General features: G+C 41.9%; 1 protein-coding gene and 1 long non-coding RNA gene across 8 annotated transcripts in view; one reads left to right on the top strand and one right to left on the bottom strand.

Moving 5' to 3' along the window:
• Positions 1 to 710: 710 nt before the first annotated feature.
• On the bottom strand, positions 711 to 8369 carry LOC136400479 (uncharacterized). The gene is made up of 3 exons (XR_010750316.1): positions 8257 to 8369; positions 4260 to 4400; positions 711 to 794 (listed from the first exon to the last, which is right to left on the bottom strand). It is a non-coding gene; the product is annotated as an uncharacterized lncRNA (long non-coding RNA).
• Positions 8370 to 8384: 15 nt separating this feature from the next.
• The window catches only part of SLC22A15 (solute carrier family 22 member 15), an 85504-nt gene continuing 68172 nt past the window's right edge, over positions 8385 to 25716 (top strand). For all 7 annotated transcript variants that reach the window (XR_010750314.1, XR_010750315.1, XM_066377240.1 and 4 more), the window contains exons 1-2: positions 8385 to 8838; positions 22977 to 23189. Coding sequence is in view for 5 of the 7 variants with exons in the window: in XM_066377240.1 (XP_066233337.1) it covers positions 8521 to 8838; positions 22977 to 23189 (531 nt within the window). In the remaining 2 variants the exon portion in view is untranslated. The remainder of the gene's footprint in view (positions 8839 to 22976; positions 23190 to 25716) is intronic.

Raw genomic sequence — 25716 nt, forward strand, 5'->3', positions numbered from 1 at the left:
GTCGCCCCATTAAAAAAATAAAATTATTAAAAAAAAAAAAGTTTGTTCCTATGGTGAAGAAGTCATGGGGCTCACACTATTTTAGTTCATCCATCACTTTCACTTCTAAAACACTACTACCAAGCTTAAAGTGTTAAAATTCTAAATGATTGCATGTATTTTTACTCAGAACTGTTAACTGAAAACTCATTTATATCTGCACTGCCCCGTGCCAGTGAGGGAATTAGAGACTGTGTTTTAAGCTGTTCCCCGGATGAAGGAAAATAGAAACGTGAGTCTCAGGTGAGTGCACCAGGCTGTTGTACTTGCACTGGGTGCCAGTGGGTCACCTGGTGGCAGGGACAGAAGAGAGTCCTAGCCAGCTTCGAACAGAACATCTCAGCCAGAACATCGACTCCCTGTGCAAGCCATTTCACTAGAGAGAGAACTTCTCTGCTTAAGCGATGTCTGGTTATCAGCTGTATTTAACATTCAACAAATTAAGAACTAAATTAATTTTAAAGAAATATCTTTCCATTATATGTTGTTTCAAGAGACACCCATCTCCTTGTAAAAGAGCATGTTTTTAGCTCATGGAACCACACACAGCCGAACAGGGCAGTGGTAAAAATAAAAACAAACACAGAACAACTCAAATATCTTTATTCTCATTTGAATGTATTTTAGGCTATAGACATTTTGCTCCTAAAATCTCATTTTCTTTCATTTACCTTAGTTCTTCATTTTATCCTCTCCATAAACATGTCTCCACATGGGAGACAGATGGAAGAAAAGAAAAGCTGGTCCCGGGGACACTGTAATGGCAATGACAGTCATTTAATAGACCAGGCTGAGAATACATTAACCCAGACAGAAGAGCACCTTCTCCCATCATTGTTTGAAATCAAAAGGTCCCTTACTTCCAAAAAACCGTTTACTGCTTTGTCTGCAAAAAGTGCTAGAACAGTAAACCAAAGAGACAAAATAGCCTTTAGTAGATATTTATAGCACTTAAGAAGGTGTAGATTGTAATTAGCCATGTTACACTTTCACAGCTCAACAAGAAATACGCCTAATGGTGTCAGGTAAAGGCAGAATGCCTGTAGAGTAAGGAATAACCTACAAAGGAAAGCAACACAATTCCTTCTTCGGCTCCAAACACAATGATGAGAACACTTTCTTCATGTGTCTGTGATTGTAGCCACGTGGCTGAGTTATACATTCCAGCTAGAATTCCTGGCTTGGAAGACAGGGAGGGGAGGGCCCTATTCAGCTAAAGCCCCAACCTTAAAATTGTAGATCTGGGGACCTACTTATTGTTTACAAAGGTAGCAGAGTGCAAATGTGTTACAAAGATAATGTTGTTTTATATTAGTATTTCCAGGTAAGAAAATATGGTTTGGAGACAGGGCCTGTGCCTGAGAGTCATCTCAGATAGTAAAAGCAACCAACCAATCGAACAAACAAAATAACTCACAAATTTTTGAGAACTCAGTTTTATGTACTACTCTGTCAACTGTGTGACTTTCAGTAAATTTATTATCTAACCTCCTGTAGCGTTAATCTTTCATTTTTATAATGTGGGGGTTGGACTCAACAATTTTTTTAAAATGCTCTTCATAATGTGTGTGGGTGTGAGTGCATCTTCTTCAGTTCCCTCATTTTCCTGAGATAAACCATTAACTTTCATTAGATTTGCAAAAGGTCCTGTGACTCAAAAAAGGTTGAAGGAAGAATCTCAGCCCAGGCAGGAGAGGAAAATGAAAGGGTATATTCACAGTCTTGTGCTAAAACAAAATTGACAGGAGGCTTTGATTTGCTGTTTGGCTGAGAATAATATACTTTTCTCATGCAAATGAAGACTGATGAAGAAGATGAGTTTATACTGTTTAAAATGCAATTTGATTTTTTGGCTCAAATAGTTGTGTGCCAGTAAATTCGGGATTGATTTGGTTCTGAAAATCATGCAAATTCTCTTTGTGAATATGTGAATTAATGTAACTTTCTACTAAGTGACTTTCACTGAAAAGAGGTAAAATTTGCCTACATTCTTCTTATAGGATAAACACAGGGACCAGGGCCCTTAGACTGAAGAAGACTTAACAAATTATAAAGACTCCTTTATAATCTAATCTACTTGTTTCATGGTGTTATCTTTTGATTTGGGTTTGAATTCATGATCAGATATCAGAGCAGCAAGTGTGTAATTTTCAGAGTCAACAACTCCTCCTACTTCACCTGCCTCTCTCCCTGCAGGTCCCATCCAGTACTGTAGCCAAGCAGGAAGTTCTCCGGAATGCAGGTACCACTAGGGAGAGGGAGAGGCTTCACTAGTTCAATGCTGTGTTCCTCTAGCCTAGAATAACACCAGTATAGCTAGTAAATCCATTCAGCAAACATTTGTTGAATGGATTTTAATACTTAGGAATTTCAGTATGGTTTAGGAGTGGTGACCCCTACTTCTGATACTGAGTAGGGTAAGTGTATCAAGCTTGATTCTCTGACATCTACTTTGGCTTCCTATTTCTTGAAAGCAATGTAAATGGCTGGTTTTAATTAAAACCTAGTTGGGGCTAAGATCTTGATATGCAGGTTATTATTATCTTTGTGCAATCCTCAACTAACTGAAGGGTTCAGGCAGTCCCTGTAGCATCCAGATTTTATTCCTGGGGAACTTTGAGGCATTTGTCTTTCTGTAGAGCACATTTTCAACCACCCTATTGAACCACAGCCAATTTATTGACCCCATGAGTACAGCAAATTCACCATTTCAGCCTGTATTCTGTAGTTGTATAACTGTCCCATGTAAGCAACAGCATCAGTAACAGCAACAAAAATACCACTGATGTTTTTATTAAAGTTGGGCACTCAAGAATGAATCTGTTGAATTAAATGAATGTCCTATTATCTAAGCTCAGTGCCTCTTGGGACAACATGTGAAATTGGACTCTTACCAAGCAGAACACTCTACAATCTAAATTCAACATAATTAATGGCTAATTTCCCTCATATTTTCTATCCCTCTACTGTGGCTCTCGATTTTTAGACCTACCTCTATTCGTACTCTTAAGATTTGAGACATAGAAATGGCCTATTTCTCCACAAATTTAGACCTATTTTAGGACATGTTTTTCACCCACATAAAGATGGTTTTTGAATGCTGGTTGCTGGTTTGCGTGGCCAGATGACAGACACATGTCCACCTCACTGCTAATTCCATTTCCTTTTTGCTTCTCTTCCCTTTGTCTTCTCGCTCCTGCCTTCTAGACATCAACCCCCAAATTTGGCTTCCTTGTGATCTGGTTATTTCCTTCATATTTGCTGTGCTTATCAACTTAAGGTTGACAAAGGTGTCTGGACTTTGGCTCTCTTTATGAAGTCACATTGCTGTGACATTCTAAAAATCAAGGGTTATCTCAGCATGGAAGTTTATGCAGAAGAAAAATATTCTTCATATTTTTAAAATGAACAGTAAGTGTGGGTGCATTTAGGATGGTCTACAACACTGATTTCCAAGGATTTGATATCACACTTAACATATACAAAGTCTATAATCTTGCACAACAAATTTCAGTAGACTTCTGGGACACTAACTTACTGAAGAAGCAAGACATGACACAGTGGTTAGGTGAGCAGGTTTTATGATAAAATGATCATGATTGAGTTTATTTGCTTCAAAGCTTTGTGTAATTCACTAGGTAAAGTTAACCATTTTTCTTCTCATAGCTCAAAAAGTGTGTATTGGATAGATATCCTATTCTAAACATTAATTTTTTTATTATTTAAAAAACTCCAGATGTTCATCACTCCAGAGTTATAAAAGAAAGATACAAGCACTATGAAATTATGGTAAAAAAGGACTTAAGAAAAAAAAGATGAGAAAAGAAAGGTGAGATGAGGAAAATATGTTCTCAGAATGGAACTCTGCTAAGAGCCACAGATGCAATACCTCATTCTCAGGAGAGCTTTAATTAGCCCAGCTTTTCCTTCAGCGCATGCTCAGAAGCTCTGGCAATGACTATAAATTAGGGCAAGGAAATCCATCTGGGCTTGGGTGGGTTTAGGGGGAAGGGCAGGATATTAAAGAGGTAGCGACCATTTAAATAAGCAATGCTTCTCAGCTCCACTAGTCTATCTAGGCCCTTCAACTTACCATCACCAACCTACTACACCTTCTATGATCCCTATCTCAGTCAATAGTACCTCCATTTTCCCAGCATTCTTGATTTCTCTTTTGCCTCTGAAAAATGCAATCACTAACAATTTTTGTAGATTTTTACCTTAAATTTTACTTCATTTCTCCATCCCCGTTTCACTTCCTGGTTAAGACCTCGTGCCCTCACCGAGTCCAAGGCCTGCCTGGACCATTACAGCAGTGTCTCACTCCTCCAGCCCAAAACACTTCAGTGGTTACCTATCACCTGTAGGAAAAAGTTCAAACTCATGAGCACCGCAGACCTGGTCTCTGTCCACCCCTCACATCTCATTTTTGACAGTCTCTGGGTAGTACTTTCTGTTCTCCCAATACCAACTCCTTTATATTGGGACATATATGCCAAAAGGAAGAGTTTTGGGCCCATTTAAAATACATGAACTTTTAGGGAGTAAGATGAAATAATCCAATTTCTAACTAACAATTTATTAACTTAGCTATATATCATATAAAATATTAATTTATATATTTTTTCACTCCTGCACATCATGATGTCAAATTTTTTTTTTCAAAAGTTAAAAATATGACTCTTTTACCAATATAGAATGAACCCACATCAAAGATTTTATTTTCATTAATGAGGGAACTAGTAGAATAGGAAAGCTGATTCTAAGAACATTTGAGGAACTGGTTATTTCTAAGGGGAAAAAAACCCCAGAATGTTAAAATAAGATTGCTGGATGTTGGGCAAATGAATTTGTAAAATTTGTATTTTTTGGGTCTGCTCACTTTTATTTTAGAAAATGGCGCTGGGCAGCACCACGTATATGTGGTCTGTGAAATTGCAGATTACTTTCCTGCTTGGGAAGGGCCATTGTCTTGCTAATGTTTGCTGGAGGAGAGTTCTTCACACCAGAAAGTTTTGAAAAAGAAAAAAAGGAGGAAGACAGACAATCCATGTTTGCAGAGCAAGACAGCAGAGAGAATGCAGCTTGCTGAGGAAGAAGCCAGTTTGTACAGAGAGAGAGGTGTGTATTGGAAACCAGAGATGAGGGGCTTTTGTGAGCTCTGCTGAGACTGGTGGGGCCTTTGATTCTAGGAGAAACTGGAGAAGATTCTCCTGGTTGTGGAACCAGTGAATGTGTCAGGGCTTTGGAGTCCTGAGTGTTTGCTCGTCAGCCAGCGCAAGACTTTAATAAAGGAATGACCCACCATTCTTTGCCTCCACTGTTTCTTTACCATCTGCCCAAATCCAATGAGTACCTGCATGTGAATGGTCACGACGGCTGCAACTACTGGCCGTACACTAGATTAGATAAAAAATGTGTTAATGTTTTATAGGGCGATGAAATAATATTTTTTCCTACTGAACATAATCATTTATCTCTGCCAAACAAAATTCTACAAATTTACACTAACTGCACATACCTGGGACTCTAATTTATAGTAAACAGCAAAGTCAAACACAGGTAAATTCTCCTACAGAATTAAATGCTTCACTAATGCATTGGAATATACACTTCCATCCTTGTCCTGCTTTCTTATTATTTCTAAGTGCAGGATAATTTTTAACAATCGATGTGCTTTTCTAAAACACTTCACACAAATCTCTTCCATCAGTGTTTTGGCACTACAATAATCACTTCATGGGTCATCTGACAAAGTTTTCCTGAACATAACATTTTTATGTTCACTTAAGTTTTCTCAGATAAAGCACTTTTGGAATCTTGTGTAGGTACTTATAAGTTTGAAAAGAAAATGGATATATTACATAACTAAACATTGTGAGACAGTGTAGAGTTGTGTGGATGTTAAAAATGCAGGAGTAACTACCAACATGATAATAATACAATCTGTAGCTCCCTAAAGTAGCAAAAAGGAGAGGGCAGTATATAAATGGCTTTAAGACTCCAATAGATGGCCAGGAAGGAAAAAGAAAGAAGATGGTAAACAAAAAAATGAAATGTTAGAAATCATTCCAAATATATCACCCACAACAAATATAAATGGATTTAACTCATCTATTAAAAGACAGAGACTATCAAATTGAATGGACAAAAACAAAAAACAAAAATCCTTTCCAGAAACAGGCCTAGAACATAATGAAATCAAAAGGATGAAAATAAAGATTATAAAGAAAGTAACAAAAACACTTGATGCAGCAATATTAACATTAGACAAAATTAAGACACAAAAGAGCTAATTTATTATGATAAAAGGAATAATTCAATTGTTTAATTGGTACTTTTATGTACCTACAGAAATAAAAAGAACTTGATAAAAACTAAAAAATGATAATCACTTATTAAAATATATATGGTATAGAAACTGATACATTTACCTAAAATGGATATAACTAACAGAAAAAACTGATACATTTATCTAAAATGGATATAACTAATATTTTCATAAAATGTACCAAATACTAGGTTACAAGAAAATGCAATTTCCAAGATTCAGCATCATCTTTGTTCACAAAGCATTTACATTAGTAATTAACAATAAAAAGATTGTTAAAAAGTAACAAGAAACTTTAATTGGAACTAATAAAAGTACACTGATAATTAGCTCATTAAAAAGGATGTCATAATATCATGGAACAGTTAAAACTAAAGACAAAATACCACATGACAAAACCTGTTGGACACAGCAAAGTAGTAAGGAGGGTGAAATGCATAGCCTTAAGTATAATTAGTCTTAAATAAAGAAAATTGAAAGCAAGTAAGCTAAACATCCTCTCCCTTTTTTTTTTCTTTCTTTTTTTAGGTGAGAGGAAGGGAGATAGTGAGACAGACTCCCACATGGGGCCTGACTGGGATCCACTGGCAACCGGGTCTGGGGCCAGTGCTGGAATCAAGCTATTTTTTAGGGCCTGAGGCTAAAGCAAGCTGACCAACTCAGGACATCCACAGGCTCTCTGAAGCTTTATCCACTGAGCCACCAGGCGAGGGCCTAAACCAGGGGTCCCCAAACTTTTTACATAGGGGGCCAGTTCTGTCCCTCAAACCGTTGGAGGGCCGGAGTATAAAAAAAACTATGAACAAATCCCTATGCACACTGCACATATCTTATTTTTAAGTAAAAAAACAAAATGGGAACAAATACAATATTTAAAATAAAGAACAAGTAAATTTAAATCAACAAACTGACCAGTATTTCAATGGGAACTATGCTCCTCTCACTGACCACCAATGAAACAGGTGCCCCTTCCAGAAGTGCGGTGGAGGCCAGATAAATGGCCTCAGGGGGCCGCATGTGGCCCGTGGGCCGTAGTTTGGGGACCCCTGGCCTAAACTTTCCAGTCATGTGGCTAGTAAGAGAATTACAGAGTAACAGAAGTAAAGAAAGAAAAGAATTGATAGAATCCATAAAACTGAAAACAAACACTATAGCTAGAAAAATCACAAAATTAAAAACTTTAAAAAAAATAATCGTAAATCAAATACACCTCTGGCAAGACTGATAAGAATGGAATAAAAATGAACAATATTAAGACTAAAAAGTGGGGCATAAATATATTAGCTAGAGAATGATTTTTAAAAACCCTGAGAACAAGATGAACAAATTTATCCCCCAAACATTAAGAAAAATTAGCTGAAGTAGAAATGTTTCTAGAAAAAAAAAAACAAACACAAAAGGAGTTCAAGAATACAAAGTCATAAAGATATGTGGTATCTACCTTCCCACCCACCTCTGTACTAAAGAGGCTTTCTCTGAAAAACAGGCCCCGTCCAGATGGTTTCAAGGAGAGTTTTACCCAACACTTCCCACTCATTTTACTGAACCACTATAATCCCGCGGCCAAATCCTGACAAGATCAGGAAGAAAACTACCGGCCTATCTTAATCTCTTAGATGTAAAATCGTCTATAAAACGTTAGCTGGTTGCTTCTTCCGCCCAATATGGTATTGGGGGTCACGGCCTGTACAACCGAATACCATGCAGCTGTGAAACCAGCCTTAGGTGGTGGAGGAAGGAGGGGACTAAAGTAGGGGACCAGCGACCCTAGGCTCTGCCACATCTTCCATCTTTCCAGCCCACGAACTGCGGATTCCTCTCCAACACCTCGGCAGCCCTCGCCTTCGCCCCCGCCCCGCGGACTAATCTTTCCTCTTTTGTGTTACCTCTGCACCTCGTGCATATTGCCACAAGCAAGTCCATCTCACAGATGTGCAAGGCTTGTAGGATTGGAGGGGAATGTTGAACAGCACTGTTCTCCGAAGGATCTAGAATGCCCCCTCCCACCTCTCCTATTAAACTGATTTATACAAAGGGGCAAATAATGCTGAGCTGCCACCAGGTTCCCCAACGGTTCTCGCGCCCCTGCGCCCCGAGGCAGGGGCCTGCGTGGGACGCGGCGGCGGCTCCCCGTTCCTTCACAGGAAAGGATGCCTCTCTCCGAGCCACTTCCTCTTCCTCTCGGGTCCAGCGGTGCAGGCACCAATCCGTCTCCGAAAAGCTCGGGAACAGGAAGCACCGAGGCCAGGAGACCGGCATCTGGCGCACGGCCGCGCGCCGCCCCGCGCGCTCCCACGCGGCGCCCGCGGGTCCGATCCGGAGCCAGTGCCGGAAAGGGGGTCGAAGCCGGGGGCGCGGACCGGGCGGGAGCTCAGCCCGCCATGGAGGTGGAGGAGGCGTTCCGGGCGGTGGGGGAGATGGGCATCTACCAGATGTACTTGTGCTTCCTGCTGGCCGTGCTGCTGCAGGTGAGTCCCCGCCGCCCTGACAGCGCTTCTCGTCCCCTGCTCCGGGAGTTCGGCCGGGGCTCTGCAAACACCCGAGGTGTGGGGAGCCTCCCCGCCGAACCCCGCATGAGGGCTGGGCCGGGTCCCGGAACGCCGGGGTTGCTGGACTACCTGCCAGCCTCAGACCCTACCCCTTCGGCGGTTCCGCCAGCCCCCACCCCCCAACCTCGAGTGGGGGAATGAGTGTGCCTTTGTGGAAGGTGTGTGTGTGTGTGTGTGTGTGTTGTACTTCAGCTGACCAGCGGGTTAATAAGTGATGCAAAATTCTGTTGTTACCTGTGATCCACTGTGAATATGAAAGCAAATTGTTGCTCTAACCTGTGACACTGTCACCTTGGAATCAAGAACTCCGAGAGAGCCCTGGTCTCCGGCTGACTAAAGGTCCGAACTGGAGCAACCTCCTTCAGCTCTGGGTATCTGTGTACCACCTTTAAGATTTTAGGGGGCTTCCTGTCCCAGGGGATGTCAATGCACAAGTTTATTTCCCTCTGGTTTAAGTTCTGCTGGGTCATTCTGCCCGGAGGCCAGCTTCCTTTGAGACTTCTATAAGTCAAATAGTGCTATTTATAGTGTGTGGTTATAAGATGGAATCACTTCTTCATTGTACAGAATTTTCAGACTTCTTGCACACACCAGCTTAAGAATGTGGACTCCCTATGCTTAAGGTCACTGCAAATACACTCACCAGGCAAGAGTTACTTCTCTTTTGCCAGCTTAAAGGGTCCATTTCACATCAGTTACTTCTCCCAATATATATATATATATATATATATATATATATATATATATATATTTTTTTTTTTTTTTGTATTTTTCTGAAGCTGGAAACTGGGAGAGACAGATAGACTCCCGCATGCGCCTGACCAGGATCCACCCGGCACGCCCACCAGGGGCGAAGCTCTGCCCACCAGGGGGCGATGCTCTGCCCCTCCGGGGCGTCCCTCTGCTGCGACCAGAGCCACTCTAGTGCCTGGGGCAGAGGCCAAGGAGCCATCCCCAGCGCCCCGGCCATCTCTGCTCCAATGGAGCCTTGGCTGCGGGAGGGGAAGAGAGAGACAGAGAGGAAGGGGGGCGGGCGTGGAGAAGCAAATGGGCGCTTCTCCTATGTGCCCTGGCTGGGAATCGAACCCGGGTCCCCCGCACGCCAGGCCCATGCTCTACCGCTGAGCCAACCGGCCAGGGCCTCTCCCAATATTTTTAAAGACATTTTTTTTCACAAATCCTTTCATTAGAATTTACTATCAGTCAGCCATTTTACTCATTCATTAAGCAGCTATTTTAGTGCCTACTGTGTGATTAGCAGGGGCCGCAATGGTGGGCGAATCAAAGTCCCTTTCTTGTGAAGTTTGTATTCTAGTGGGGTAGAGTGAGGCAGGCAATAAAATAGTGACAGTTAATATGTCATGATAGATATTCTAAGGAAAGTACAGGATGATCATAGGCATAACTAGTTCATCAGTTGCTTAAACTTTGCGTAAGGCAATTGCTCAACAGGGAGATGGGGGTAGGGGCAGCTAAGGGTTAACTTACTGATTCTTTTCCATTAAAATGTGTGAAAGTTCAGTTGATTTCATCACCATAGAGACTGATGAAGTCAGCTCTGTCTAGCAAAACAAGTTCTCAGCTAACAAATATACAGTATTCTGAAGTTTAAGTTTGTCTTAGCTTTAAATGTACTTTCCCTATTAGGAAAAAGTATTTGTGCTAAATTACAAAAGAGTATTTAAAACAGAATAGAATTGTAACCATGATGTGTGATTTCATTTGTAATACTTTTTCTTTGAGAAAATTTTCTGTTCTAACCAAGAATTCCAGGAACATAACTCCCTCAATAAGAAATCCCACCTCCCCACTTCCACATCCCTGCACTCCACCTGTGGTGTCATTATCTTGTTACCTGCCTAGCCAGGTATCCAGCAACCTGGATTACATTTGTATTAAGTGGAGTGCGGCACTAAAAAGGCCACTGTTTGGGGTTCAGGACCTGTTAAGTTTCCCTCACTTACTTTTTTTAAATGATTGACTCAGGAGGTTAGAGTTTGGTACCAAAGACCTCCAAGCCCATGACCATGACTGTTCATTGAACTTCGCCTGCCATGTGGTTGCCATAGAAAAACCAGGGTTTAGAGTGTTGGGGATGAAGTGACTGACTGTTTATCTTGTAGGTGTGGGCTGGGGAGGTGCCTGTAGCTGTGCCTGTGTCAAAAGAGGAGAGCCCCAGTGTAGGCAAAAGTGAATTCTTCACAGCTGTTGCATGTTTATGAGGATTGAACCGCCCCTTTGAGATACGTGAGTCAAGTGGTCCTAGGATAGTCCCAAGTTATCCTGAATAGGAGAATGGAGTCCCAAAAGACCTCTCCACAAACTCTGTTGTTGGAGGGGTTGGTGCTAGGGGAGCTGGCCCCCAGAGTGGCAGTACTGGGGAGTCCCACACACTGTTGTAACACAAGCTAGCATCATTCTTGTGGGGATTGCTTCCTTTAACAGAGAAAAAAATCAGAAGTCCTTTTCAGAGTTGATTAAATGGAAGGAGGTTGATGTTGTCTGCTTTTAAAACCAAAGCACTTGTCTACCATTGCCCAAGGAGGTACAGACCAATTGCTAGCAGTACTGCTGGGGAGAGAGAGAGCCCTGCCAGAAAGGCCTGCCCAGTGTAGATGGGGCTGCCAGCAACAGGGACCGCCAGCCACAGGGGGCCTCTGTGGCAGCAGGAGCCTTCTCTGCACCTGAGACTTGGGAATGACCAACCTCGGCTGAGAAACACAAACCCAGAGGGACAGAGATGGATACTTTCCAGATCCTTTGGTGTGTGCTTCATTCTGGGACTGTTATTATTTTTAAAATAGTTTTAACTTCTTTTACTTCAGACACATCCAAGACCAAACAAGAGGACAAAACCACACTACAGAGACAGTTCTAGAAGTCTGTAGGTTAGCTGTTTTTTTTGGAGTATTGATACCATCATATAGCTCCTCAAAAGTGACCTCAGTATCCATTGACCTTTGGCTAGAAAACTGTCCTTCACACTCCTGCAAACACCTCTAGTGGTCAGCTTTCAGATATGTAAAGAATATATGCAGATCCTGTAGCTTTCTCTTGGGCATGGTACGGTGTGGATGCCCTGTGACTGGGGTGTGTGGTTTTGGAAAGAGCATAAGCAAAAAGCTAAAGAAAAAGAATTGCTCTATGTAAAAATGATTGCCTTAAGAACAAGCAGTAAAATTCATAATTTTACAGTTAGGAAAATTTATACCCGCCCCCCAATATGCACGCCCTCCTTTGGGTTAGAGCTGTTTGTGGAATTTAAATATGAATAATTCTGTTTATTACTGTTTCTGTTTTCTGATGGTGCAGAGTCAATGTCATCATCACTATTCTGTGTTTGTGCATGTGTGTACTTGGTTACCAGGCTGTCTGGAGGAAGAAGGCTGGGATACAATTCTTTCTTTCTTAATCTCTTTAGACACAAGTGAAAATAGACCCTACTTCTTCTAAACCAAAGACTTCAGCTCCTTCATTTTCCTCAGGATCGTGAATCATAGGTTATAGTATAATTTGCCGAGGTTTTAAAAACATCCATTAACCAATAGGAACGTGTAACTTGTAACAAGTATTCATTTTACCAGCAAAATGGTGGTGCTGCTGTGAACCCCAGCGTGAGGTGCAATACTCTGGTATTCTGGAATGCATTATGTTTAGGCAGGCTCCTAATAACCCCAACCCGATCTTTCAAATCCTGGAACTACTAGTGCATTCTTAGCATGCACGCAATAAATATCTCTTCATGGTGTTTTAGAAAGTGGAATAACTGAGCAGGTATTTTGCAGAGGAGGAAACTATAATAGTCAACACATGTAAAGATATTACCTTCAGTGGTCATTAGGGGCAGGTGTATTAAAATGACTATGAAATATTATTTCACACTTATTAGATTAGCAAGCATTAAATAGGCTCACAGTACAAGTGTGATGAAAATGAGAAGTAGAAACTACACTACTGAGAGAGTGATTTGGCCCTGTCTAGTGAAATTAAAACCAGCATTGAACTCCTAGGTATATGTTTTACAATATCAACTTGAACATGTACATAAGAAGATGTATATAAGATGTTTATTGCAGCACTATTTGTCATAATAAAGATTAGAAGCCACCTAAATGACTCCCCAAAAGGGACTGGATAATTAAAATATGGTATAAATTTGATAAAATATAGTAATTAAAATGAATAAAGCAGATCTGTGCATAGCTACATGGACAAATTTTATTTTTCTTTTTATTTTCTTAAGAGAAAGAGGTGGGAGGCAGGGAGGCAGAGATAGACTCCCACATGCTCCTTGACTGGGATCCACCCAGCAACCCCCATCTGGGGCTGATGTTCTGCCCATCTGGGGCTGCTGTTCTGTTGCTTGACAACCGAGCTATTTTTAGCACCTGAGGGAGGCCATGGAGCCATCCTCAGCACCTAGAGTCAACTTGCTCATTCTAGCCATGGCTGTGGGAAAGGAAGAGAGGGGTGGGGAGGGGTGGAGAAGCAGATGGTTGCTTCTCCTGTGTGCCCTGACTAGAAATTACACCAGGGACTTCTACATGCTGGCCTATGCTCTACCACTGAACCGACTGCCCAGGGCCTTGTGATTTTTTTTTTAATTAAAAATGGTTAAGAAAAATCTGCATATGTGAGAGAGAATACTACAGCTCACCTGTGTGAGAATAGCAGTTCACTCTTTGATTGATATTCCTTGAACCAATTATGGCTATGAATTGTGGTCATTTAACACTTGGGAGGGTGAAGTGGAGTGAGTTCCATTCAGGGTGCTTTATTAACCCTTTGAGTAATGAGCTTTTTTCATGCTCGCTGATCCCTGTGAGTGAGGTTTTTTTGTTTTTTTTAAATGAATTTAGTTACAGTTCCAGTTTTATTAACTTAATATTATGTTTGTTTGATAACCAATTTATGGAAACAAGAAGAACATACATTTGCCTTTTTTTAATGCTGGCTTACACATTTTTAAAATAAAAAATTTTTGTACGATCATACTCTGGTGGTCAGGAGGCACCAGGCCATACATGAACGTTTGTACTACTCAAAGGGTTAAACTTTGTAGAGAATGCTATCACAACTAGTATCTCCTACCTGCCTCTGTGCTCTGTGTGTCACCACATCCCACTCTCCCCAGGAAATTCATAGGAAGACTGCCTGGTGATGAAGCATTACTGGGGTGGGTAGCTGATGGTTCTTACCTCACAACCATGAGCAAGTGATGAAGTTCATACTATAAACATTAGTGAAGACAGTGCTCATGCCCCAGCAGATTCTCACCACCACCAGGGGTTCAGCAGTGATGAGGAGCTTCCCTGTCTTGACTCTGAAACGTGACCCAGTACATGACCAGGTACTGGGCTTCTCTTCTAGTTTGAGCTAATTTTATGCCATCCCTACTCTTTAATTTAGTTTCCTCTGCCCTCAGACAATGGCTTGGAGCTTGGACAATTATCTGAGCATCATTTGCAGGCTGGGCCTTCCATTAGTTTAGGTGGGTGGGGCACCATAGGTGAAAGAAAGACATCTAGCCACATTTGCCCCGTATGTCTTCAGGAAGCTGTTGTCTGTAGACAGACACTGCCCCCTGGCATAAATGAAGCTGCAAATCAAACCCTCAGATTTCCATCATGGGGGTTGTGGAGATAAAGGAGGCCTGGTGGTTGAGGGAGCTCCTTTGAGCCTGGAGTATTTCAAGAATTGAGATGTACCTTTGAAAGCAACTAGCCCAACACCTCTATATCATCCAGAGCACCGGAAGCACATCTGGCCAGGGCCACGCGCAGCTGCTTGACATTTGCCCTGACACAGAAAGCACCACCTTCCAAGATAGCACAAAAAAGTCGTTACAAATGTAAAGACAAGCAATGTGAAATGGCAGGAAAATCCCTAGACTTGAGTGCCGTGACTGTCTGCTGCAAGGTGGCTGAGCAAACTTCATGGACAACCCCACACCTTCCCTGCGCTCTTGGAAATAGCTGGACCATAAATGTTTAATTCATTTGTTTTGCAAGTTCAGTATTTCTTAAAGTTGCCCAACCCAGCAATTAGTTGGTATTGTGTCAATTGAGGTTTTCAGAATACTCGCTTGGTTCTTCACCACTGTTGGAAGCTACCTTGTGAGGAAGAGCCATCCAATCAAAGACACGCAAAGCCCAAGAATCTTCTCTCTGACTTCCGTGACCCAGCCCTCAAACAGAGCTAACATCTGCACTCATAGGGATTGTGTGCTACTCAATAAATAGTATGATTGTAGAAAAGCGAGAAAATATAGGGGAAAAAACAAAAATTACCAGATCACTACCATCCCAAACTAAAACCTGCTCGCCTTGTGATATATGACTTTCCAGACTTTATTACACAAATATGTACATTTATCTTTTTTTTTTTTGAAAAAATTTGTATTTTAACCTAATTTTGTCTGACTCTACAATATCGTGACTACCTTTTCGTGCTCATAAATGAACCAATCTATATTTTTGAATGGCTGGAGCATAATGTTCCAGTGTCTGGCTATGCCTTCATTTGCTTGTTCAGTTCTCTTTTGTTGCAAATATAAGTTGGTTCTTTATCCTTTTTCACACTTCTAAAACCCATTTGCTATTCTTAAGCCTAAATTTCTCCTGACCCCATTCTTCTCATTCTCTCCAGATGTTCTTTGTTCCAACTTTATGAACAGAATAGAGGTTCCTATGTGTAAACTTCTTAATTCATTTTTATCCTTACCTGTCATTATGTTTCTCCATGGTGTCCAAGAGGAAGACATATCTCTACCCTGTTTCCAGGGATAGCCTCTCACCTGTGTCTTGAATCTGTGTCACTCCATCAGTTATTTCTGATGGTTTATCTCTGCATTCTCTGGTATCCCTCAAAAAATGCCTTGCATGGTAGTTTTAGATTTATGGAAAGAGGATTAAATAGCATTAACTCATAAAGTGAGTGGGTCATTCCCTTTTCAACTCTTTAATCCTTCTATTTATCAAATAAAAAAGTCTCAAAGGGAATGAACTAGAATTAAAGAATGCTCAGTCATTGTTTTTATTTATTTATTTATTTATTTATTTATATAATTCTGTACTAAGCAAGTAATAAAAAACAAAAAATGGGCATGTAAGACTCCCATGGGGGGTGGGGCGGGCGTTACTTAGATGACTGAAGTTTGGGAAAGGTTGAGTTAGCTGGCCCTGTAACATTTCTTCAAAAAACACTAAAAGTATGTTCTTTACTCTCCTGAATTTGATTGGGCTACTTTGTCTACGGCCATACCACCCTGAACGCGCCCGATCTCGTCTGATTGGGCTACTTCTTTGGTGTAAAAATTCCTTCTCCCTGAGTTTTGTTTTGATCCCCCCCCCCCCAGCAGTCTCTCACTGCCTAGATTGGGGGTCACACTTGGAACTATTGCCTTACTCCCCTAGTTGGACTTCACACCTTTCTTTGTGCTCTGTGTAATCTCATTTCTACTCTGGCTAATACAGCACTGACCAAAACCTGCCTGTGCCTGTCACTCTGGACGTGTTTGTGGTCCTGACTTGCATGTATGTGCCTAGAAAGAAACAACTGTTTCTTACCCATCTTTGTTATTTATCACTGCAATGTGATATCACAATACAGGGTGTTGTAAAGTTTGGTACTCATTAAATTTTTAAAAAATTAAACTGAATAGAAAGAAGGTGATCAGTTGATGATATTTTCACTTTATTTGGTAGAGAGAAAGGGACAGATGCAGGTTAAATAATATGTCCAAAGTGTCTTAATTAGTGGTTGGAATCATGGTTAATTCCAGATTTACATGTTTTTAATCCTTTTTCTGCTACTCCATTCTGCAAAGAATTAGTTAAAATGTGTCATAGGCTCTTACGTACCCAGTGGTGCCTTGGGTTTCTTGAAAGGATAGAGTAAGTATAAGTTAGGGTTTATTTCCTTCAGGATATGATAAGTCATTAGGGAATTAGAACTTAACTGTATTTACACCGTTAAAGAATGATATAAAATAATATCTCCCCAGTAAATAATGCAGGCATTGCACTGTTTGGGAATTAAGAAAGGAGACATTAGCAAGGTCTAGAGTAGTTCACTGACTCCAGAAAGACATTAGCAAGGTCTAGAGTGGTTCACTGACTCCAGAAAGACATTAGCAAGGTCTAGAGTGGTTCACTGACTCCAGAAAGGGCTGAGCTTGAGCTGAACTTTGAAGCTTGGGTTTAGGGAGAAATGTGAAGGTCATTTCAGGTGGAAAATGTAATATTGGAAAAAGTGTAGCCTGGGCGGTGGTGCAGTGGATAGAGCATCGGATTGGGAAGCAGAAGACCCAGGTTCGAGACCCCAAGGTCATTGGCTTGAGCAGAAAGCTCACCAGCTTGGACCCAAGGTCGCTGGCTCGAGCAAGGGGTTACTTGGTCTGCTGAAGGCCCGCAGTCAAAGTACATATGGGAAAAAGTGTAGAAGAGGGAATAACCTATACTCTTGCTCCACAAAGCGTGGCCCAGACCAGCAGCTGTGCCCTCAGCAGAGCTTGCTGGAAATGCAGACTCTCAGGTCCCTCCCCAGCAGAGAAAATCAAAAGTAAACATTAGGGTTTGGGAGGCCCTGAGAAGTGCTGTTTATATGGTACTGTCAAGTTTACTGCTGGCTGGAGAAACATCCCATCTGACCCACTGAATAAGTTAGGTAGACATGAATGAATTAGATAAAGATGTATTCCTAGTGTCTGTTCTTACTAGGAGAATACATGCAGTTTTTTGAGGTTTTGATTTCCTGAAAGTTTACTAGAACTGAGTTCCAGACTCAGGTTTACAGAGTCTGTGTTCTCTTCACTCCACACATGGAGAAGTTGTGTCTGGGTAACTGAACAGGCTGGTGCAGAGCGTGAGTGTGGACTTGGCAGCACCTGGACCATGTGGTGGGGATCTGGGTTGCTGGGCCATTTACCATGGATCCACTAATATATTTTGACCAGAAGAACTTCATGAGGAATGTCTCAGGATGACTGATCGGGTGGAAGGACTAGAGTCGGAAAGAAATGAGACTTAAAGACACCAGTTACCCGGGACACACTAACTAAATCTTTTGAAATTAAAAAAAAAATACGTAGTATCAGTAAGTCACTCGAGAACTGTGTATGGGATACTCACTCTGTGCTGGGCACAGGGCACTCGGTCTTCCTTCATGACAGGGTCTTGCTCATGTGAAGCTTCTGGTTGAGTCAGTTAGATAACTGAGAACCAAGTGCCCAAAAGACAAACAATAATGACAAGAATCAAGTCATCTTTAATATTTTTCTGTTTTTTCTTTTTTGCTCTGAAAAACACTTTGGCCCCAAAGTCAGGTGGCTCCCAGCCTCATCCTGGTTTTGCTCTTAATGTCATCGATGACCTTGGTGATTCACTAATCGCTCTGTCGCTCATTTGTCCTGATTACAACATTAGCATCCTACTAACCATGACTTCACAGATGATATATTGTGATGAGATAATCAGGGGAGGTATTTTTGGTTTCCTGAGTGTTATAAAAGCTTATAATGCTGTTAAGTATAACATTACTTTTAAAACCTTCATTTTTTGAAACTTTTAAATTTCAATCCTCTAGTGCATTTTAGTCACTTTCCTAATTATAATTACACTGAGAGGGAAAAAGGCTCCAGCCATCTGTGGCTCTCGTTCTCCTTCCCTGGAGGTAGCACTAGAGAAGATAATGATTTATTTGAGGTGTTGTGAGTCCCACTCAGAAGGAGAATGGATGGTGGTTTCTCTTTGTGCCTGGAAGGCCCATCTGCTGATGGGTGCGATTCATTAGCCAAGATATGTGGGCGCATGTGTGCCCATTAGTTGTAGAATAACAGCAGAGGATAGCGAGGGAAGATTTGTGCTCTGGGGGAAAGAAGCAGCATGTGAGCTCCGTAACACAGTTGAGGAGGAGGAAGACCAGGCCTGTATTCTGTGTGTAGGTGGAGCATCTCCATGACTAGATAAGTCAAGGGTAAACCTTTGACTTCATAGGACCACATGACCTGTGTATGTGGCTCTGGGGTAGAGGACCTAACAGTAATCTCTATGTAAAGTTTAAGCACCACCGCACACCTAATCCTCATGGTGCCCCTTCCACAGAGTTGATCCCGCAGGATCAGAGCTGCTTAGCTCTTCCGTCTCCTTTATCTTGAGCAAAATCAAGCATGGCTGTGTGTGTCAGCGAAGACAGAGAGGCTGTGCCATTTCATGGAGCCTGCACTGTATGGAAGAGCTGTGTGTTTCTGACTCTTCTGGTGACATGAAGCCACGGCCCTGTGTGTTCAGTTGAGATGTGTGTGTGTGTAATTCACATATGTGTGCACGGAGTGGGCAGTAGAAACCTTGTGCAGGGTATTGGAGAGTAGAGAAGACGAGAAAGGTGGAAAGTGCTTATTCAGATGGCTAGGAATACAATTGATTAATACAGATGATACTGACTCACTAACTCCAACTCTGTTTTTCAACAATTTTCTACACATTGTGGTTTCTGCCAAGAATGGTGGCCTCCACCATAAAACATGCCTCAGATTAGAGGACCTGTGGAGCCTTTCCTCTTTTACCTAGAACACTGCTTATCCCAGGACAGTCCAGATAAATGGCGCAGTGTGTTAATATGTTTGCAACAAGCACTAGAGAGTGCCTGGCCCATAGTTAGCATGAGAGAAATGTTTGCCATTATTATTAGTGTTCCCACCTGGTCATTTATTCATTCATTCATTCATTCATGCCCTTGTTGAGTGTGTGATGTCATCTATCTAGGCCTTGGATTATGTGCTTTGAAAGCCGAGAGTGAATCAGACGGAGATCCTGTCCTCAGGGACAGTATATTCTGATAGGAAGAATAGACAGGTAAATACATAAATATAATGCAGTGAAGGAAATGATACGGCTCTACACAAGGTCCAGATGTAGCTGTTGGGGGGTGAGAGAAAGTCGGAGGGGGCTTCTGAAGAAGCTGGAGAGGAAGGCAGGATAGTCGAAGACGTATCTGAGTTGCTTCTTGGAGGATGGGAAAGGCTCAGACATTTACAGCGGGAGGAAGTGCTGTCCAGGGAAGCGAAGGGTAGGAACGAAAGCAGGAAAGAGCCTTGGTAGAGAGAAAATTGATAGATACGTAAATTCCAAACTGCCCTCTTGATGTTCCGCTTATCTGTCAGACCTCACCCTTACTGGACTATTGACCCTGAGACAGAGGAATTCCAAAAAGCCGAGAAGCCGCCCCAAGGAGGGGCTCCGGACACACCAGGACTTTTGGTTCAACACCCACATGCTCAAAGCCCCCCAAGGAGGAGCATTCGGGACATACCAGGACTTTTGCCTCAGTATCCCCTCAGGCTCTCCCAAACACTATATAACTCGCCCCTAGTCTGTAACCGGTGCTCTTCTCCCCCAGGAGAAGTGTTCCTTTCTTCCTTTCAATAAAGCCTGTTACGGCCCTGGCCGGTTGGCTCAGCGGTAGAGCGTCGGCCTGGCGTGCGGGGGACCCGGGTTCGATTCCCGGCCAGGGCACATAGGAGAAGCGCCCATTTGCTTCTCCACCCCTCACCCCCTCCTTCCTCTCTGTCTCTCTCTTCCCCTCCCACAGCCAAGGCTCCATTGGAGCAAAAGATGGCCCGGGCGCTGGGGATGGCTCCTTGGCCTCTGCCCCAGGCGCTAGAGTGGCTCTGGTCGTGGCAGAGCGACGCCCCAGAGGGGCAGAGCATCGCCCCCTGGTGGGCAGAGCTTTGCCCCTGGTGGGCGTGCCGGGTGGATCCCGGTCGGGCGCATGCGGGAGTCTGTCTGACTGTCTCTCCCCGTTTCCAGCTTCAGAAAAATACAAAAAAAAATAATAATAAATAAAGCCTGTTACTCTGGTCTTTCGGACTCCCATGGATTCCAACAAAAATATACCTAGCTTGCCTGATGTATTGAAGGCTGTGCATTTTCCAGAACACGGTTTTGCATCATTTCCTGAGTTCCCTTGCCTCATTTTTTTTATTATTTCTTTACCCATCAATTAAATTTCAGCAGATTGTAATTAGGCGGGGCAGTTACTAAAATGGGTGCAAGTGGCTTTGTTATTATAGCTGCAGCTAACTGTGTCATCTATCTGCTCTTGTAATTATTAAGGTTTCTACTTGTATAAGCTGATTGCCTCCTGTTCTGAAACTTCCTTAATAGTATGCAAATAGGGGCCAGGAAGCAATATAAACCTGAAAACCTGTTTTCCTTTGCACTTCACACAGGCTGACCTGTGGCAGCTTTGTGTATCTCGAGAGGCCCACATTCATTCCGCTTGAAATAGACCGGGGCTGCCTTACATCCAGCAGCCTTGCCAAGAGAGGAAAAATTACGTCTTGGGCCCTGCATTCGCTTTCTGTTATAATACCCACAGTGCTGTGACTTCTTTACTCTTTCCCTGACAGTAATTCCATCATCTGCTTGTGACCAATCACTCTGCTGTTGGTGCTTTACCACTTACCGCCTGAGTAAGCTCCTAAGAAGGGTGGGGAAGCCACTGGGAGGTCACTGAGGAGTGGAGGTAAAGCTGTTGGCAAGTCTGTCTGCCTTTTTGTGCCTCAGTCTACACATCTGTCCAGTGGGGGTTTTACTATAGGCTGCAGAGAAATTACATGCTTTGTATGTTTTAGACACTTACTCTGTTTAAAGGTATTTTATGACATCAAATTCTAAGTTTATAGGAATATTTCTTAAAATAAGATTGTCTCACTTTGGAGAAGACTAATTTGTTTACTTAATACTTTTCAGCTCGAAATAATTATCCAACAATTAGAGCAGACATAAATGGAAATTCATAGCATAGAAAGGCGGCATTGTATTCAGCTTGTAAGCCCAATTGTGAATAGCTAAAGAGCCCCGAACAGACAGGGACAAATGGCATATGTGCTCAATAAATATTTCTTGAATGAATGAGTGAAGTATTTTTTCTTTGGGGTGACAACTATGTGTAGATTAAACAATGGTTAAGTACAGCCAAAGGTTATAAAGTGACTATCTTTTGCTGGAATTTTGAATTTCTTTTTTTTTTTTTTTTTTTTTTTGTATTTTTCTGAAGCTGGAAACTGGGAGAGACAGTCAGACAGACTCCCGCATGCGCCCGACCGGGATCCACCCGGCACGCCCACCAGGGGCAAAGCTCTGCCCACCAGGGGGCGATGCTCTGCCCCTCCGGGGCGTCGCTCTGTTGCATCCAGAGCCACTCTAGTGCCTGGGGCAGAGGCCAAGGGGCCATCCCCAGCGCCCCGGCCATCTCTGCTCCAATGGAGCCTTGGCTGCGGGAGGGGAAGAGAGAGAGAGGAAGGAGAGGGGGAGGGGTGGAGAAGCAGATGGGCACTTCTCCTGTGTGCCCTGGCCAGGAATCGAACCTGGGACTTCTGCACACCAGGCCGATGCTCTACCACTGAGCCAACCGGCCAGGGCCTTTGAATTTCTTTATATTATAAATTGTGTATTATACTTTAAAATATTATCTGGTCAAGTACATATTATGCTTACCTGCTTTAATAAAGCACTCTTGCTGTGTGCTCTCTCTCTCATATATGTATGCTGCCTGTGTATGTGTGTGTGTGTGTGTGTGTGTGTGTGTGTGTGTGTATGCTGTTTTCTGAGACATTTTAACTATGCCACAAAAAGTCTTCCTGATTGAATCCTGAATTCAAGGCCATGATACTCCTGGACCCTGGTTACTGCTTATCTGAACTGAGGGTAGAGTGTTAAAAAGAAATAGCTGGAATGCTGGTCTCCTATGTAAATCAGACCCAGTAATATTTTCCCTTCACCTACCCAATACGGAGCCCATCTAGTGCAGTGTGTCCTCAGCATCCTGTGCATCTCACACGTAAGAGGAAAACCCTTGCTTTAACAATGGGATTGCTGATGGCTTCATGAGTAGTAGATTGTGAAGCTTCCTTGTCACGTTTTTCTCCTTGGTCTCTGATATATATCATGTCCATGGCTCATAAAAACACAAAAGCAAGAAAATGCTTTTTCAAGGTGCGTGAGCCAACGGCTTGCATTTCCAGCACCGACGGTTTTGTGTGCTTGCTCTTCTAGCTCTATGTGGCCACGGAGGCCATCCTCATCGCACTGGTCGGGGCCACGCCCTCCTACCGCTGGGACCTGGACCGGCTCCTGCCCAATCAGAGCCATGGCAGTCAGTGGGCTGGTGGAGACCAGGCCCTGGGGGACTGGCTCCTGAGGGCCAATGGCAGCGAGATCCATAAGCACGTGCACTTCAGCCCCAGCTTCACGTCCATCGCCTCTGAGGTAAGCCCAGGAGCGCAAGCAGGCTGTTGTGATCACTAAGTGAACGTACTTCGTGGTCCAAAAATGGAACCACTTTTTTGTCTTGTTGATCGAGTTCAGCCATATCTTCAAATAACTAGACTGTCCCGTGAAAGGAGAGGGAGGGGGTAGGGGGAGTTGGAGGGGCACAGAGAAAACCAGAGGTGACGGAAGACAATTTGAGTTTGGGTGTTGGGTATGCAACATAATCAAATGTCAAAATAACCTGGAGATGTTTTCTCTGAACCTATGTACCCTGATTGATTTATGTCACCACATTAAAATGAATAATAATAAAAAAAAGAAAACACATTCTTTTCCTAATACAAATGTGAAAAGCACGAGTCTTATCAAACCAGTTCAATGAAGTAAGATATCAACTCCAAAGGAGCTGCCCTTTGATGATAGTGTCCTTTTAAAAAGTGAATTAAAATTCCCGTAATTCTTTATTACAGACAAAAATTAACAAAGAGAAATGTAACCACCCATCTGTAACATTCATGGTCCGTGTTTAAGTTCAGCTCTGTGTGTAGACCATGTGAGGCACCTTGACTGGACATTCTCAAATATAAACGACCACCTCACATGGGCAGGAGGACTTACTTTCAAGTGGGGCTTTGCTGGCCAAGCAGGTTCTTCTAAGGACTGCATCTTCTGAGCAAGCCAGAATTAAACAAGCTGAGGGCAGACAGTTTGGTGAAGAGAAGCCCTAGGATGTGAGGGGCAGGGCTCATGTTCAGCTGGGAAGCTCCTATACTGGTTGTTAAAATGTTAAAATATTCTGTGTCCTTTGCCTGCCCCCACAAGCTATTTATTTGCTCGCTGCTGTCTTGAAGTGCCCCCTGCATTCAATTTTTTTGAGTTTTTATCGTGAATGTGTATTGAATTTTGTCATATACATCAATTTGCCATTCTCTATATCTGCTACAATGGCCCTGTGATTTATCTTCTTTACTTTCTAAAGTGGTGGGTTATACCAATAATTGTTTTTTAATTATTGAACCTGCCTCGCATCTTTGGATGGCATATGATTATTTTTATATATTGCTGAATTCTATTTGCTAATATTTTGCTAAGGGTTTTGGCTTCTTTACTCATGATGGATATTGGTGTGTAGTTTTCTTTTTTTTTTTTTTTTGTACTGTCTTTGGTTTTCTTATTAGGGTAATACTAACTGCATAAAATGAACTGAAAGCATTTCTATTTTCTGGGAGAGATTATGTAGTATTGGTGTTCATTCTTTAAATATTTGATATAATTCTTCATTGAAATCATCTTGGCCTGTAGATTTCTTTATGGGGAGTTTTAAAATCATGAATTTGATTTTCTTAATAGTTCAGGGCTATTTAAATGGTCTATTTTGTATCATGAGTTGTGGTAGTTGGGCTTTTCAGGGAATTGGTCCATTTCATCTAAGATATCAAATTTATATGTGCGCAGTTGTTCATAGTATGACCTTTTATCCTTTTGATGTCTCCAGATTTCAAAATAACATCCCCTCTTTTGTTACCTGATGTTGATAATTTGTACCTTTTCTCTTATTGAATTACTTGTCTGCCATGATAGAGGCTTGTCTATTTCTTTGATGTTTTCAAAGAACCAGCAGTTTGTTTCATTGATTTTTCTCTGTTGCTGTTCTGTTTTCAATTTTATTGATTTCTGCTCTTCTCTTTATTATTCCCCTTATTCCCCTTGCTTTGGGCTTATTTATTTTTTTCTTTTTAAAGGTTTGATAGGTGGTGTTTTAGATTACACTGGGGAACAAAATTTTTGTTGCATCCACAAAAACACTTGTTCTTACCTAATTGGAGTGTGCTGATCTCAATTCAGACATTAGTTTTTCTCTGTAAGCTACAGTTTTTTTGCAATTCAAGATTTTAGGTTTTCATCTAATTGTAAAATTTTCAACATTTAGTTTAACGTAATGAAGTAGAATGTCTTCTTGAGCATCATCTTTGTGAAAATATAATTTATATGATGCAGTAAATACACTAATACACTAAAAGATATGATTGCATCAGAATTTGTCTACAATTTCAAAATAGAACACATTAAACACTTATTTTAATCATAAAATTTGCACAAAACTTATTTAAATTCTATTCAGGTAAAAATTTGCGTTTGTAGCTCTTGCGTTTGTGTACTTGTTGAGGACAATCTCGTTTGATGCTCCAGCAGTAGTCTGCTCATCACTAACAGCTCCAAAATTTTCGGGAAACTTATCAAGATGACTGTTCAGGAAGTGAATCTTAACGCTCATGTTACATCCAATGTCTCAGAAAGCCAACAGCATCCTTTGAACCAAAAGTTCATAGTTTTCTGCTTTTTTGTTGCCAAGGAAGTTCTTTGTAACTGCCACAAAAGACTGCCATGTTGCTTTCTCCTCCTTATTCATCTTCCTGGCAAATTCTTCATTACATAGGAGGGTTCAAATTTGAGGTTCATCGAATACACCTGCTTTTATCTTCTCAAAAGACAAGGCAGGAAAAGCAGAAATAATATGTTGAAA

This window comes from Saccopteryx leptura, chromosome 3 (genome assembly GCF_036850995.1).
Source record: "Saccopteryx leptura isolate mSacLep1 chromosome 3, mSacLep1_pri_phased_curated, whole genome shotgun sequence".
Classification (NCBI taxonomy): domain Eukaryota; kingdom Metazoa; phylum Chordata; class Mammalia; order Chiroptera; family Emballonuridae; genus Saccopteryx; species Saccopteryx leptura.